Source organism: Cavia porcellus, unplaced genomic scaffold (genome assembly GCF_034190915.1).
Source record: "Cavia porcellus strain 051 isolate PalLab524CR breed Dunkin Hartley unplaced genomic scaffold, mCavPor4.1 scaffold_25, whole genome shotgun sequence".
Taxonomy (NCBI): Eukaryota; Metazoa; Chordata; class Mammalia; order Rodentia; family Caviidae; genus Cavia; species Cavia porcellus.
The window spans coordinates 21,182,239-21,196,177 of NW_026947508.1; the positions used below are offsets into that span (position 1 = coordinate 21,182,239).

At 40.0% G+C, this 13,939-nt stretch overlaps 1 protein-coding gene and 1 non-coding gene across 4 annotated transcripts in view; both read left to right on the forward strand.

The window, feature by feature from the left end:
* Nucleotides 1-13,939, forward strand: part of Ppp1r8 (protein phosphatase 1 regulatory subunit 8) — a 60,653-nt gene that overhangs the window by 34,061 nt on the left and 12,653 nt on the right. Inside the window, exons 1-3 of one of the 3 annotated variants that reach the window (XM_023565674.2) lie at nucleotides 6,258-6,405; nucleotides 8,313-8,373; nucleotides 13,725-13,878. In XM_023565674.2, coding sequence (XP_023421442.2) covers nucleotides 6,350-6,405; nucleotides 8,313-8,373; nucleotides 13,725-13,878 — 271 coding nt within the window. In that variant the 5' untranslated portion in view covers nucleotides 6,258-6,349. Of the gene's footprint in view, nucleotides 1-6,257; nucleotides 6,406-8,312; nucleotides 8,374-13,724; nucleotides 13,879-13,939 lie in introns of those variants that run through there. The other 2 variants (XM_003471276.5, XM_013153994.3) reach the window with 2 other exon arrangements.
* Nucleotides 10,580-10,745, forward strand: LOC111757226 (small Cajal body-specific RNA 1). The gene has a single exon (XR_002791604.1). It is a non-coding gene; the product is annotated as a small Cajal body-specific RNA 1 (non-coding RNA).

Sequence of the window (13,939 nt, forward strand, 5' to 3'; positions counted from 1 at the left end):
ACACATGAATTGTTTTAAAGCTCCTGCTGATTTTTACATGCAGTCATAGTTGAGGACCATTGGTTTGGATGTCGAAAACTAGACCAGAGAGCAGAAGACCAAGGGGAACTTAGCTCTGCCATGAACTTGCTGAGGATATTTAGAGAAGTCACTTAACCTACAGGCCCCAGATTTTCTCAGGATCTCTTTTCCAGCCATAGAATTCTTCAGCTATAAAGATAACAGGTATTCTAGTCTGAGCATACAAATTGTATGTTCACCTCTGTATTCCTTGCTTTTTCTCCTCTATTTCTTTCACTGAAATGTTCTAGCAGTACTGGGTGTTCTCTTCAAATGAATTGAGATTGTACTGCATATGACAAAGCAGAAATGTCATTCTGGCCACTTCATCTGGGAATGTTTCAGAACAAGAACTTGGCAAATGTTCGACTGGTGCTCCCACAGCAGGCCACGTGCAACTGTGTTCTCAAGCCCAACTTACACTGCTTTTCACCACTGGGCAAAAGCATCACAGTCAAATCAGTAGTCAGTCTGCAAAGTAGAACTGAGTCTCCTTCAGTTTTTCTTTCTATTCAGACTTTCCTCAGTCACAGCAATGGACCTTTTGCTTTTGGTCAGTGAGAGTGGATCTTCACTCACATGTTCTTCCCTAGGGCTAGTAATCACTTGCTGCTTCCTAACTTTTCCAAGTATGTGTAGTGTATTCCTAGGCTTCAGGGGATTTTTCAGTATTATTTTTTAGCACCGCAAACTATGACTACTTTAGAATCTCCAGTTAACCAAGTCATAATTAAGAGATTTTAATTCTCAACTCCTGATCTACTTTTGGACCAACTGAGCAATTTTAATACTTTGCTAAAATGAAATTTGACTCACAACTAAGGACTTAATTTTTGTTGTAGTTTGGTTTACTAAAACACAATCTACATATTTTAAAATGTCTTGAAAGTATACTATTGTATAAAGTCTGACAGGCAAAGAACAGGACTTGGGGGTGTAGCTCTGTCATAGACTTTCCTTGCTAACATGGGCAAGGTTCTGGATTTCCTCATCAGCACTTCAAAAGAAAGAACAAGAACATTTTCACCCCTATCCCAAAACCTTTTTGTTGTGTTTTTGCAGTCAGCCCCTCCTATTCCAGCCTGTAGCTGCTGACAGTCACTTGTTTGATTCTTATCTCCACAATTTTGCCTACAAATGTAATCAGGCAACAAGTAGCCTTTTGTACAATTTTTACAGTTTATGTGTGGACAGTACTGAGGATTGAACCCAGCCTTTACACTTAGCTGCATCCCTAGCTGTTAATTTTTATTGTTTATTGATTGATTGATTTTGAGACAAGGTCTCTCATTATGTGGCACAGGCTGGCTTTGAACTTGCAGTGATCCTCCTGCCTCAGCCTCTCAAGGATGAGGGACTATAAGGGTGCACCACCATGTCCAGTTCTTTATTTTTGAGGCAGGCTCTCACTAAGTTGCCCAGACTAGGCTTGAATTTACGATCCTTCTGCCTCAGCTTCCCAGAGTGTTAGGATTACAGGCATGAGCCACCATTTAGGATTTAATTTTTTAAAGAATAAATTTGCAATATAATACAGTTTTGAATCCTGGGTTGCCGTTAAGGACCAAGTGTTTACCAGTCCAAGGAGAAAAAGGAATAATGTGCTGAGCTTACCTACAAGTTCCATCTGCATCCGGGATGTTCTCCAACCTTTTTTTTTTCCCCAGTGTTTGGAATCAACTCTGGTTCCACACATGCTAGACAAGTGCTCAGGTGCTCTACTACTAAGCCATATCCCTATTTAGATCTTCTTTAGACACACAGCATTTCGTTGATAACGTTTGTCATTTCATTTTTTACCTGAGAGATTATTTCTGACCTGATTTCCACTATAACTTCATGGAGTTGTTTCTTTACTTCATTTGCTGTCATTTCAGAAAGTTTAGTTGTGCAGTGTCCAGTGTCTTCTATTTCAGTGTCTCTTGGGTTTGTTTTCAGTGGGCTGGAGGACTGAGACTGCCTCTTGCTCTTTCATTTTGTCACTTTCCTCTGCGATACTAAGCTGTATCTCTAGATCCTTCACATCTTTTTGTTTTTTTATTGGTACATACTTGTAATACATGATATTTACATTCTGTGGGGGATTTGGTGCATATTTTGATCATTTTCGATCATCCTTTCTCTTCTTCCTTACCTCCCCCCTTTGAAAAAGGATATTTTAGCTTGATGTGGTGGTGCACACCTGTCATCTCAGCACTTGGGAGGCTGAGGTAGGAGGATCATTGTAAATTCAAGGCCAGCCTAAATTACTAGCAAGATCCTGTCTCAAAAAACTGACAAACAAACTAAAAGGGTATTGTACGTTTGGGGATGTAACTTAGTGATGGATCTGTGCTTAGTGTACAGGCTGTACGCTTGATTCCTAGCACACACACGCACACCAGATAAAGAATATTTTAATATTAAAATGGAAAGAATGATGTCAGACTTCATTTTATTTTATTCATTCATTCATCATTCATTCTGCATTATCAGGGTTTGAGCTCAGGCCTTCTCACTGACCTACAGCACTAGCCCTGTTTATTTTTATTTTGAGACAGGTTCTCAGTTGTTCAGGATGCCCTCAAACTTGCCAACCTCTTGCCTAGCCTCTGAACAGCTGCAATGACATGTGTGTGCCACAACCCCCAGACCTGTGTTTTGGGAGGTTAGGGTACAATGGATTCAATCCAGTGCTGTCCCACTGAGCTACATTTCTAGCCCTCTTTTATTTTTTACTTGGAGACATGGTCTTGCTAAGTTGCCCATGAGCTTGAATTTGTGATCTTCCTGCCACAACCTTCCAGAGTGCTAAACTTAAAACCCCATACCTAGCTCAGACCATTTTTTTTTCCAAATCCATTTTATTTCAAAGAGAAGAAAATAAAATTTCAAAACATGTCAATCAGTGGGCAATAATGGTACATACACTGTGCATTGTCATCTCCAAATCATTCACCTAGAACACAAGATATTAGCATTAAATTATCAGACAGTACCAGCACAAATCTTTCTCTGCAGTGAACTCAGAGAAATCAGGAGTATAACCATTTTAACTATTTCCGTATACACACACACACACACACACACACACACACACACACACAAATATGTTTCAGCTTCTCACACTAGTGAAACAGTATGATGTACACACAGTCTGGTTTATTTCACTTATCAGACATAATTTTTAAATCTCTTAGTTGTCAAAATAAAAGTTGACACCCCCACATTTTTTTTAAAGGCTTAAGGAAGTACACCACATGTGAATGGTCATTTGTAGACTATTTGAGCCCTTATGCCCAGCAAGCTACTATGGTAAATGTTTTATATTTATTATCTCTTTTTTTTTTTTTTTTTGGTCTTTTTCCTTTTTATTGGTACTGGGGATCAAACTCATGACTGCCTGCTTGCAAGGCAGATGCTTAATGCCGCTGAGCTAAATCCCCAGCCCCATATATTTATTATCTCAAATCTAGGAGATAATCCAGAAAGCCATCTAGGAGATGTATTTTTCTTCTTTTCCTTCTTAATGAATCAGGGGACTGAGGCATAATAAGTAACCTGTCCATGGTCACACATCTTATTAGTGATGGAGCCAGGATTTGATCTCAAGTATATGGACTTCAAAACCACACTTTCACTATGCCCATGTATCATGGATTCAAGCTGTCCTGCTGACCACCTCTACCAAGAAGCTTTCTCTAAAAATCTGGAGAAGTGGCAATTCTACTCAACCTTTAATGAACATCTTTTCTTCCATCTATATCTTGTACACTTACCTGCTAAAGAGCCTCTTATGGCTGGACATGATGGTGCATGCCTGTAATCTCAGCACTCAGGAGAGTGAGACAAGAGGATCACCACATGTTTTATGCCATCCTGGGCTACATAGTGAGTTCAAGGCCAGCTTGCACTACATAGCAACACCCTGTCTCAAAAACAAAAACCCAGAAGCCTCGCCTGTATATTATCTATTATAGTGTCTATTTGATCATAAATCACACCAAAGATGTTTTTGGTTTTTGATATTGATATATTCATAATGACTAAATTCTAAGGAACTCTGTCAGAGACTAAAAGGGTAACCTCTTTGTGTTGAGATACAAGAATGCAAGGCAGATGCCAAGTAGTCTCCATTTCAGAAGGTTAAGGCCTACATTGCTCTCCTCCAGTTTTCTGGCCTATACCAATGTCATTGGTGCCCGAACAGCATTTTACCTTATAAGGACTTGGGTGTCAGGTGCCACTACACCAGTGTGAATATCAGCTGTCTGAAAACAAGGAACATGACTGAAGAGCACAGAATTGTAAGTGTAAGAATACAGCTTTTAAAGTGAGCATGGTAGTGCCTGCCTGTAGTCCTAGCACTCAGGAGCCTGAGACAGGAGGATGACTGTAAATTTGAGGCTAGTCTGAACTGCATGGACCCTGTAACAAACAAACAATATAACTGCTAGCTTATTAGTTGTACAGGTGACACTGGAAGGACTACAAATTGAAAGGCAAAATTAACATAAGATTTAATCAGATCACTGGTAGTAAGAAATGTGTGGTAGTTAGAAAGAGCTTCAACACCACTTGTGCCTGAAAGGGATGTGGAACCTTCACGGCCCACACAATCTCCATAGATAACAGTATCTTCTTTTTTTTTCTTTCTTTCTTTCTTTTTTTTTTTTTTTTTTGTCTTTTTCATTTTTTTATCAGTACCAGAGATTGAACTCACAACCGCCTGCTTGCAAGGCAGGCGCATATGCCGCTGAGCTAAATCCCCAGCCCCTAATTTTTTCTTTCATACTTGAAACACTTTTGAGAGTATTTCATTCCTTCTAAAAAATAATGTCCTTGTGCAGAAAGGAGAGAGCCATAACATTATTTGTTTCCTTGAAGTCCAGTTTAGAATTAGGGAGGAGGACTTGATGATGCACATGTGTAATCCCAGCAGGATCACTGAGAGTTCAAAGACTACCCTGAGCTACAGTACATAGTTCAAGGGCAGTCTAAACTACATAGTGAGACTTTGCTAAAAAAAAATAAAATAAAAAGCTGCAAGTTGGATAATCTTAGGTTTTCTGCAGAAGTGAAAAAGGGGCGTCAGTTGCATACATGCAGACATGGCAAACAAAAGTGCCAGGTGTGGTGGCACACGTATGTAATCCCAGCACCGAGAGGCTGAGGCAGGAGGATGGTTGTGAGTTCAAGACCAGTCAGGGCTACACAGTGAGCACAAGGCCAGCCTTTACATAGTGAGACCATATCTCTGAATGACACAATAAGTAAAACAAAAATGTAAAAGGCAGTATGACATGGCCTTTGTCTTCACACAAACTAGATTTTAGTAATACACTTGTTCCAGGGTGAAGCTGGGCATCTCATCTCTGAGCCTTTCCTCAAGTATCATAATTGCTATTTTGAGGGTTGTGAGGATTAAATGAGATGATCCACATAAAATACATAATTGAGGGTATGATGGTAAATGCCTATAATCCCAGCATTTGGAGAGGCTGAGGCAGGAGGATCTCCATGAGTTCAAGGCCAACCTGAAACTACCTAGTGAGATGAAGTTTAGCCTCAATTACACAAGACTTTGACTAGAAGAAAAACTGCCCAGATAAGTAAGCCTCCAATGACAAAGCCATTTTAACCAGAGTCCCCACTAGTGGCCTAGGGCAAGACTGCAATCCCAATGCTTCCTTGCACAGTAGTCACTATGACCAAAAGCAAAAAATTCCAAGCGGCCACAATTTAACTAGTTGGGCAATGCACAGTGAAGATCAGTACTCTTGTCTTCTGATTGGGTCTGTTCATTAGAACACTGGATGACTCTAATGCAGATAGCACTCAAAGCCCAGATTTAAACTAGAAAAAGTAGGTGAGTAAGGCGCAGCTTTTCGGAGAAGAGCTGGAAGAGAAGAAAAAAGTTCAGTCTCCTGAGTTTTGCCCTCTAATTTTTCTCTAGATTTGAGGGCAAAAGGCTGACGATGTAAAACGCGAGGGAATGGTGCAGCTGGAAGATTATAGAGCTCAAAGGCGTTTGCAGGAGGCCGTTGGGGCATTCTAACACCCCTTCGTACATGCACCTTTTCCTGTGACACTGCCTTTGCCAGAAAAGCTTAACCTTCGCAGGGCCCCAGAAGCCATCCCATTTAAAACACTAGTTTAAAATCAGCCGCGAATCTCCACTAGAGGGACTGCCTCCGATTCGTACGCGCGCGCGCGTGCGCGCAAAGACTTCTGGGAAGCAGTCTCCTCTCCCGGTCTTCCAGTTTCCCGGCGTGCTTCGGGCCCGCCAAATGGGAGGGGGAGACGCAAGATGGCGGCAGCCGCGAACTCCAGCTCTACCCTCCCGCTTTTCGACTGTCCGACCTGGTGAGTGGCGGCAGGGCGTTCGGGACTGGAGTGGCCTGGTTTTAGCTAATCTGACCTGGAGTGGCAGCTCTTTTTTCTCTCAAAGACCCTGGAATGGTTGAAGAAAAACTCCGCTGTGAGGGGCCGAGCGACGTGTGGAGGAGCGGGGCCCAGGAATTGAGAAAGCTTGGGGTCGGAGGCTCAAAGGAGCTCACTTAGGCAGGTGTTTGGGGTTGCTTTGGGGCCTTGGCCCCGAACTTACCCCAACTCCTGACTGAGTGCCTTGTTCTCTCGCGGAGAGCACTGACCCTGGCGCCCCTGCTGCACGTCCCGAGCGCAGATGAGCCACCTTCCCGACCCCAGCCGAACCTCAAGAGTCCTGCACGCATCCTTATGCTGTTGCCGCATCTCGCGTGTTTTACTTGTCTGTCCCAGCAGACTGGGAGAGCCTTGAGGCCAGGGCTGACGCTGACCTACCCACTTATTCTCAATGACCAGCGTGAAGCTCCGCAAAATGGCATCAATAGTTGTTGGAATAAAACCCTTCCATTTCTTAGGAAGTTCTTAGGAATAGTGGGATAATTTAATTCAGTCTTAGGTACAGAATGAATGAGTATGAATTGACATGCAAAGAGACGCATTCTAGTTAGACCTTCTGCTGTAGCTTCCTCATTACAGGCTTTTATCATGTAACTTGTCTCTGCCTCCCATTATATTAAGATCTTCAAGGGCAAAGACTGTTGTATCTTTGTAGTCTCAGTTTCTACCCCTGAGTCAGACAGGCACAGTCAGGTAGTAGAAGATGAGAAAATGTGTTTTGGATATCACATTCCTTTCCCTGTTTCGGACGAAACGAGCCTTTGTCCAGTGCACTGCTGTGGAGAGATTGGGGCGGGATTGTGAGGTGACTGTTGCATCTTCAGTTAGATAGGATACATTTTTTTCTTGTGCAAATGGAGAGGCTCAAGTATCAAATGAGTAAATCCAGGAAGCAAGTGGATATGTGGCTGTTTTCAGGGCTTCTTTACACTTTTGTGACATAAAAGTTGCTTCAGTCTACAGATTCTTTGTCCAGTTTGGTTCCTGGCTACATTGCTTTCAAATTTGGGTCAGGACTGTAAACATAGAAGAGACTCAAAGATCACTTACCGTTTCCCCAAATTCTATTATGTTCCGGGCTTATGCATGTCCCCCTTGAAAGATAAGCTGGAATATAGAGAGGTTTGCTTGGGGCTGGGGATTTAGCTCAGCGGCATAAGCGCCTGCCTTGCAAGCAGGCAGTCGTGAGTTCGATCCCTGGTACCGATAAAAACGAAAAAGAGAGGTTTGCTTAATCATGCTGTTAGGGAGAGACCTGTTTAAGGGTAGCACACCATCCATATTCATTTGGTACCTGGTTTCATGGGCATGAGTTTTGTGTTGCTCTACTTCCCAAATTATGCATCTATGATTTGGTTATAAGAGGTTCAGAACCATCTTCTTTTCAAGTAGTGTTCAGGCCATTACCTTCTCCTTATTTTTTGATAAGATTACTTTTGACCAGCCTAAAACAACAACTGATTTATTCTGTTTGTATGATATTAGGGAAGTAGCAAATTTAGATTCAAACTCCAGATGACCAGACTACCCCAGCTATTGTACTTGTATACTTTATGTGCTTTCTCTCAAAAGTGAATATCCAGTGTTAAAATTTAGGTTTCTTTGGTGCTGCTCTAAATACAGATTCACTAAAATCTGTTTTAGAGCAGTTGAATCACTTGGGAAGTGTCAAACGTAGAAAAGAGCTATAACAGTGAATGATGACATTTTTGTGTGAACATGAACTAATTATAGGCTGATAGGAGAGCTGCAGTGTTGAATGGAACAATGACTGCAAATAACATTTATGCACATGTCCTGAAAATGCTTTTTTCACTGTTCTTCCTCAGGGCAGGTAAACCCCCACCTGGTTTACATCTGGATGTAGTCAAAGGAGACAAACTAATTGAGGTATGAAAATACATATCTTCCTTTTTTTCTCTCCATTCTAAAGTTTTTTGCCAGTGACTCACGTTTCCACCCCCTCTAGTGCTTTTGTTTTCTAGCATTGCTACTTTTATTCATCCTGATTTTTTTTCTAATAAAAGCTCATGATGATATAACACATTCAGGCCTCATATCTCCCCTAGTCATTTTTTTGTGACTTCTGTCACCTTCCAAATGAAGAATTTTTATTAGGTCATGGGTCTGTGATACCCAGTCAAACTGGAAGCCCTCTGACTTGATGAATTTCCTGAGTACATGGAATTGTGTACAGGTATGCAGTACCTGAAGAAAATGAATCATACAGATTGAATTTGACTTATAAGTTATTTGTAAGAGACTTAAGTTCGTCTCCTTCAAGTGTGATAAACCAAGCTACTTACTCAAAAGAGATGTAATAGTGGTAAAGTTCATTCATTCAAAACATAGGGCCGGGGATTCAGCTCAGTGGCTCAAGCGCTTACTTGGGAAGTGTAAGGTCGTGAGTTGGATCCCCAGGACCAAAAAAACCTCCAAAAAAACCCCATTTATTGTTGATTATGTGCCAGTCACTGAGCTCATCAGAGGAGGCTACAATACAGGACAAAACATAGTTCCTGTCTTCAAGTCGTCTCATAGAGAGACTTACATAAAAAATTCAAATTGAAATAAATACTATAAAGGAAAGATTTGGCAGAGATCCAACTTGTATGCAGTCTTCAGAGTGCATACCATGTGAAATTTTAAGAAAATGTAGATATTGATTAGCTATTAGATTGTGTGAGGTTTTATGTATTTTTAAGATAGGGTCTAGCTGTATAGTCCAGGTTGGCCTCAGATTTACAGCAGTCCTGCTGCCTTAGCCTCTTGTGTACTTGGATTACAAGTGTGTGCCACCATGCCTGGTTTGAGTTTTTATTTAGATTGTCAGTTTGCAGGGTTTGTTCCTTTTGTTTTGTTTTTGAGACAAGCTCTCACTGTGTAGTTCAAGCTAGCCTTGAACTCATTACTTAGCCTAGGCTGGCCACACATTTCTCCTTAGGCTCTCAAGTGTGGAGATTACAGGCATGTGCCACTGTGCCCAGCTTTGTTTTTGTTTTTTAGGTACTGGGGATGAAATCTATAGGTTCTTTACTGAGTTTATTTTTTAAAAATCTGCATTGAATTTTTTTAATCAAGAAATGGAAATTAAGCTAATTGCTCAGCTAGAATTTGGGTTCCAAATCCCATTATTGAATGCAGTTGTTTTTATTTGATGTATCTAATAAAAGTACTGCATTTCTGTGGTTGCAAGCCTGAAAAGCTAGTGAAATCTGCTAAAGGATTCCATGTGAATGTATTGTCACTTTCAGGATGTTTTGGAGATAACCAAAAGCATGCATTAGTTATAGTTAATTCTTCTGTTATTAGTTCTTTATGCTTTGAGCTAATCACACAGAGTCCCTTTGTCACAGATTCTCATTGAACCCAGGACCTTTCTATTGAGCTATATCCCCAACCCATTTTATTTTTTTTTTATCTTTGAACAGGGTCTTCCTAAATTGGAACTCAGACTATCAACCCTCCCTCCTCAGTCTACCAAAGTGCTGGGGTCACAAAGTGTGCCACCGCGCTAGGGTGTTCTTTTACCTTAAAGATACTCAAAATATCAAACTATTTAAGGGAATAATTTAAAATATTTGTAATGACCCTTTTACTATATATGGTTCCACAAATACAGAGTTTTCATTGCTAAATAGAACAGCACGAAGTTAAAGATATATGGAGATCTACTTTATTATTATAATTTAATAAATCTTTAATTTGAAACAGAAACAGGACAGGTGGCCTATCCTTAATGATAACATCATATTCTTTGGGGAAAAATGTATATTTTTAAAGCACTGTTACTTATCCAACACTCAGCTGATCACGCGGAGCCTCTTTGTCACAAATACTATCTCTGATACTGCTTTGCATTTGCTGGTGATGTTCTCTTCCAGTATTCTAAGCTTGTTGAGTTGCCCCATAGTTCAGACTGCATACCTTAAACATCAGTGTATTGTTCTTCAGAGAAATAAACCTGAGAGGGGGTGTGTATGTTGCAGTGTTGGGGAATGAATCCAAGGCCTCAGGCATGCTAGGCAAATGCTGCAGCACTGAGCTACATTCCCAGCCCAGTTGTGATTTTTTTTAAAGAGAGTTTAGACTTGATCAGCACTTGATACTAACCGAGCTATCTATATCCTGGCTTTATATCTAAAGCTTGTGATATGTTGTGATAGTTGGGTTGAAGAAGTGCAATATTAAAGCAAAAGCCATGAGATCATTAAGCCCATTGTGTAAAGATGCACTCTGAGTTATAACTCAAAGGCACAACTATATAGTGGTGTTGGCCATAACTAAAGTATTACTTCAAAAGTGACTATGGGAAAATCAATGTAGTATTTCTTTGATGTGTTCACATGTTTTCTTAAAGGCATACTGTTTTTCACTAAAATTTCATAATATTAACATGTCTGTAATTGAGATGCTTTTGATAAGCCTTTTGGGGGCCCTTTGTCTTTTCCTTAGAACAAATTCCTCAGTCTCTGGTTGGCACCCTAGAATCAGAGAAATCTGATCATTGTTATATTGAAACGTGAGAGCTGATGGTCTTACATATTCCTTGTCACCAAAATTTTAACACATTTAAGTTCATGAAAACATAATTTGCATTTTAATATGGGTGAGAAATATAGTGAGATTCAGCTTGAATAAATATTACCCAGTGAGGCATCCATGGCATGAGGTAGCACAGGCCTACTCTGTAGTACATTAGTGTGGTTTAAGCGGGGTGGGAGGAAAAAATAAAAATAAATATTACCAAGACAGCACAAGATGTTGAAATTTCAGAACTGTCTTTTAATTTGAAAGCAGGGTCGTATTTTTAACCCAAGTTTTAGAACTTAGCTCATTGCAGGCATGAGGGTGACTGAGCTGTCAGGCTGTGAAGTCCTGGTGCTCTGTAGCAGTTTGGGCCTGTAGCAAGCTTTACCAGCAGCAGATGGGCACTGTTGTACAGGGTTTCGCAGAGGTGACCTGCATATCCAAGTTGGTTTGAACTGATTGAACCTTAAAGCTCAATTTGGAAGAAACTGGTTAAGTGGTTGTTTAAAGAAAATTAAGAGTGTGACCTACAGTACTTATTCACTCTTTAAAATATGTCTTGCCATATGGAACATCTTTTGATGTAAGTGAAATGAGGAAAATACATAATGTGGTTACAAGAGCTTAGATTAAAGTTACGGAAATATGAATTTTAAACCTAGCCCACAGATAGCTAGCTGTGTGAACTTAAGTAGGTTAATTCCTGTATGCCTCAATTTTGTCAACTAAAAAAGTAGGAAGGGTAGTTCCTATCCACCTCATATGGTAGTCCTCACATGAAATGGCATACCATAAAATTCATAGCAGTATATGGCACATAAGTATTCAGCAGTTTTTTGTGTTGTCAATCCTAAGTCTCTGTGTGTGAGGTGTGAGAACACTAAAGTATAGAATAGAATAGAGTAGCCTGTTGTGAGTTCAAGACCTAGCCACAGGGATGGAGACCTGTTGGTTCCTTGCCTGGTACTGACTTGACTATTCTCAATTTTGTCTTCTCACAGGGATTTGAGAAAGTGAAGTATAATGTGAAGTGTGAACTAGAACTTAACAAGACCTTTGTGTTTCAAAGGAAAAGACAGCAAATGTGCATGAAGGTTTTTCTTCAAATGGCCAAAATAGATGACTAGACAACTATCAATGACATAGATTGCTAGAATTAGAAGTCTTAGTAATAATTCACATAGTCCTTCACCTGTGACAGTCTGGTTTCCAACCAATCTGTGTTAAAGGCTTTACTGACTAGAATTAAAAGAAATATAAGGACAGGATGGTGAGTTTTTCATAAGGCTAAATTCAGCTCAGAGAAATGGTCTTTTCAGGCTAAGTATGGTGGCTCATTCCTCTAATCCTAGCAGTTAGAGATTTAGTCAAGAAGATCACAAGTTCTAGGCCAGCCTGGGCAACTTTGCAAGACCCTTTTGACAAAAAAAGCCTGGGGGTATAGTTCAGTCCTAGTTTTAATCCCCAATAATGGAAGAGGGTGTGGTCCTTTGATCCTTCATCCTTGCCCTCTAAAAGACCCATATGAGGTAGCTCTGTGTTTGGACATAGTATACATTTATAATTAACTCAGAATAATATATTTTTTTTGCCAAAGTAAAATGGGACAATAAAGTTGGATTTGCGGCTCCGGCTCATTAATTGAAGTCTAGTATAATTTCAGTTCTGTTTTGTTTTGTTTTGTTTTGTTGGTACTGGGGCTCGAACTCATAACCTTGTGCATGCCAGGCAGGCTCTTAAGCCATTGAGTAAATCCCTATCCTTGTGATTTCAGTTCTTAAGGATTTCAGTTCAAATCCTTGTGATTTCAGTTCCAAAAACGTTTAGGGCTGTGGCTACATAATGAGGGTACAAATAAATGTTTTTTGTTTTTGGTACTGGAAATTGAACTCACTACCTCGTACTTTGCCAGGCAGGCATTGTGTCACTGAGTTATAATCCCTGGACCTAGGGTGTGTGTATATTCTTAAAATCAATTTTAGTATTTCTTAAACATATTTTGTGCATCTTAATTCCTGTTAGTCCGAAAACTAAGAACCTACAAAACTTTAAATTTCTAATAGGAAAAGACAGCTTCTCTTGCTTTGTCTTATAAGGATATGCACACTTAAATCTATAAAATCAAGAAAATGTAACTAATTAGACTTGGAAGACTGCTTAGGAGCATGACTGCTTAGGAGCATGCTACAAGAAAGATCATGGGATCATTTCAGAAAACAAGTCCCTGAATGAATTTTATGTGCCATAGGTTGTTTTTTTACTTGTTTGTGTTTTGTTTTGTTTTGTGGCTCTAAGGAATGAACCCAGAGCCTTCATGTTGAGCTATATCCCTAGTCTTTTTATTTATTTTATTTTGAGACATAGTGTTGCTAAGTAAGTTGTACATGCTGGACTTGAAACTTTTTTTTTTTTCCTTTTTTATCGGTACCAGGAATCGAACTCACGACCGCCTGCTTGCAAGGCAGGCGCTTATGCCACTGAGCTAAATCCCCAGCCCCTGGACTTGAAACTTATAGTCCTCCTGTCTCTGCTTCTGAGAGTACTGGGATTACAGGCATGTGTCTCCATGCCTAGTTATACAGATTAAAAAAATGAGAAAACTATTTTCTTCATCACAAATTTTAATCTATTCAAGATTTTTTGCTTATTTGGTTGGAGGTTTTTTGTTTCCTGTTGTGACAAAATTTAAGTAATATTTAATATTTATTTAGAAACTGATCATTGATGAGAAGAAGTATTACTTATTTGGGAGAAACCCTGATTTGTGTGACTTTACCATTGACCACCAGTCTTGCTCTCGGGTCCATGCTGCACTGGTTTACCACAAGCATCTGAAGAGAGTTTTCCTGATAGATCTTAACAGTAGTAAGTATCTCCCTCCCATAGCACATGTTGCTCATAGACAGTATGAAAATGTTCTTTGGGT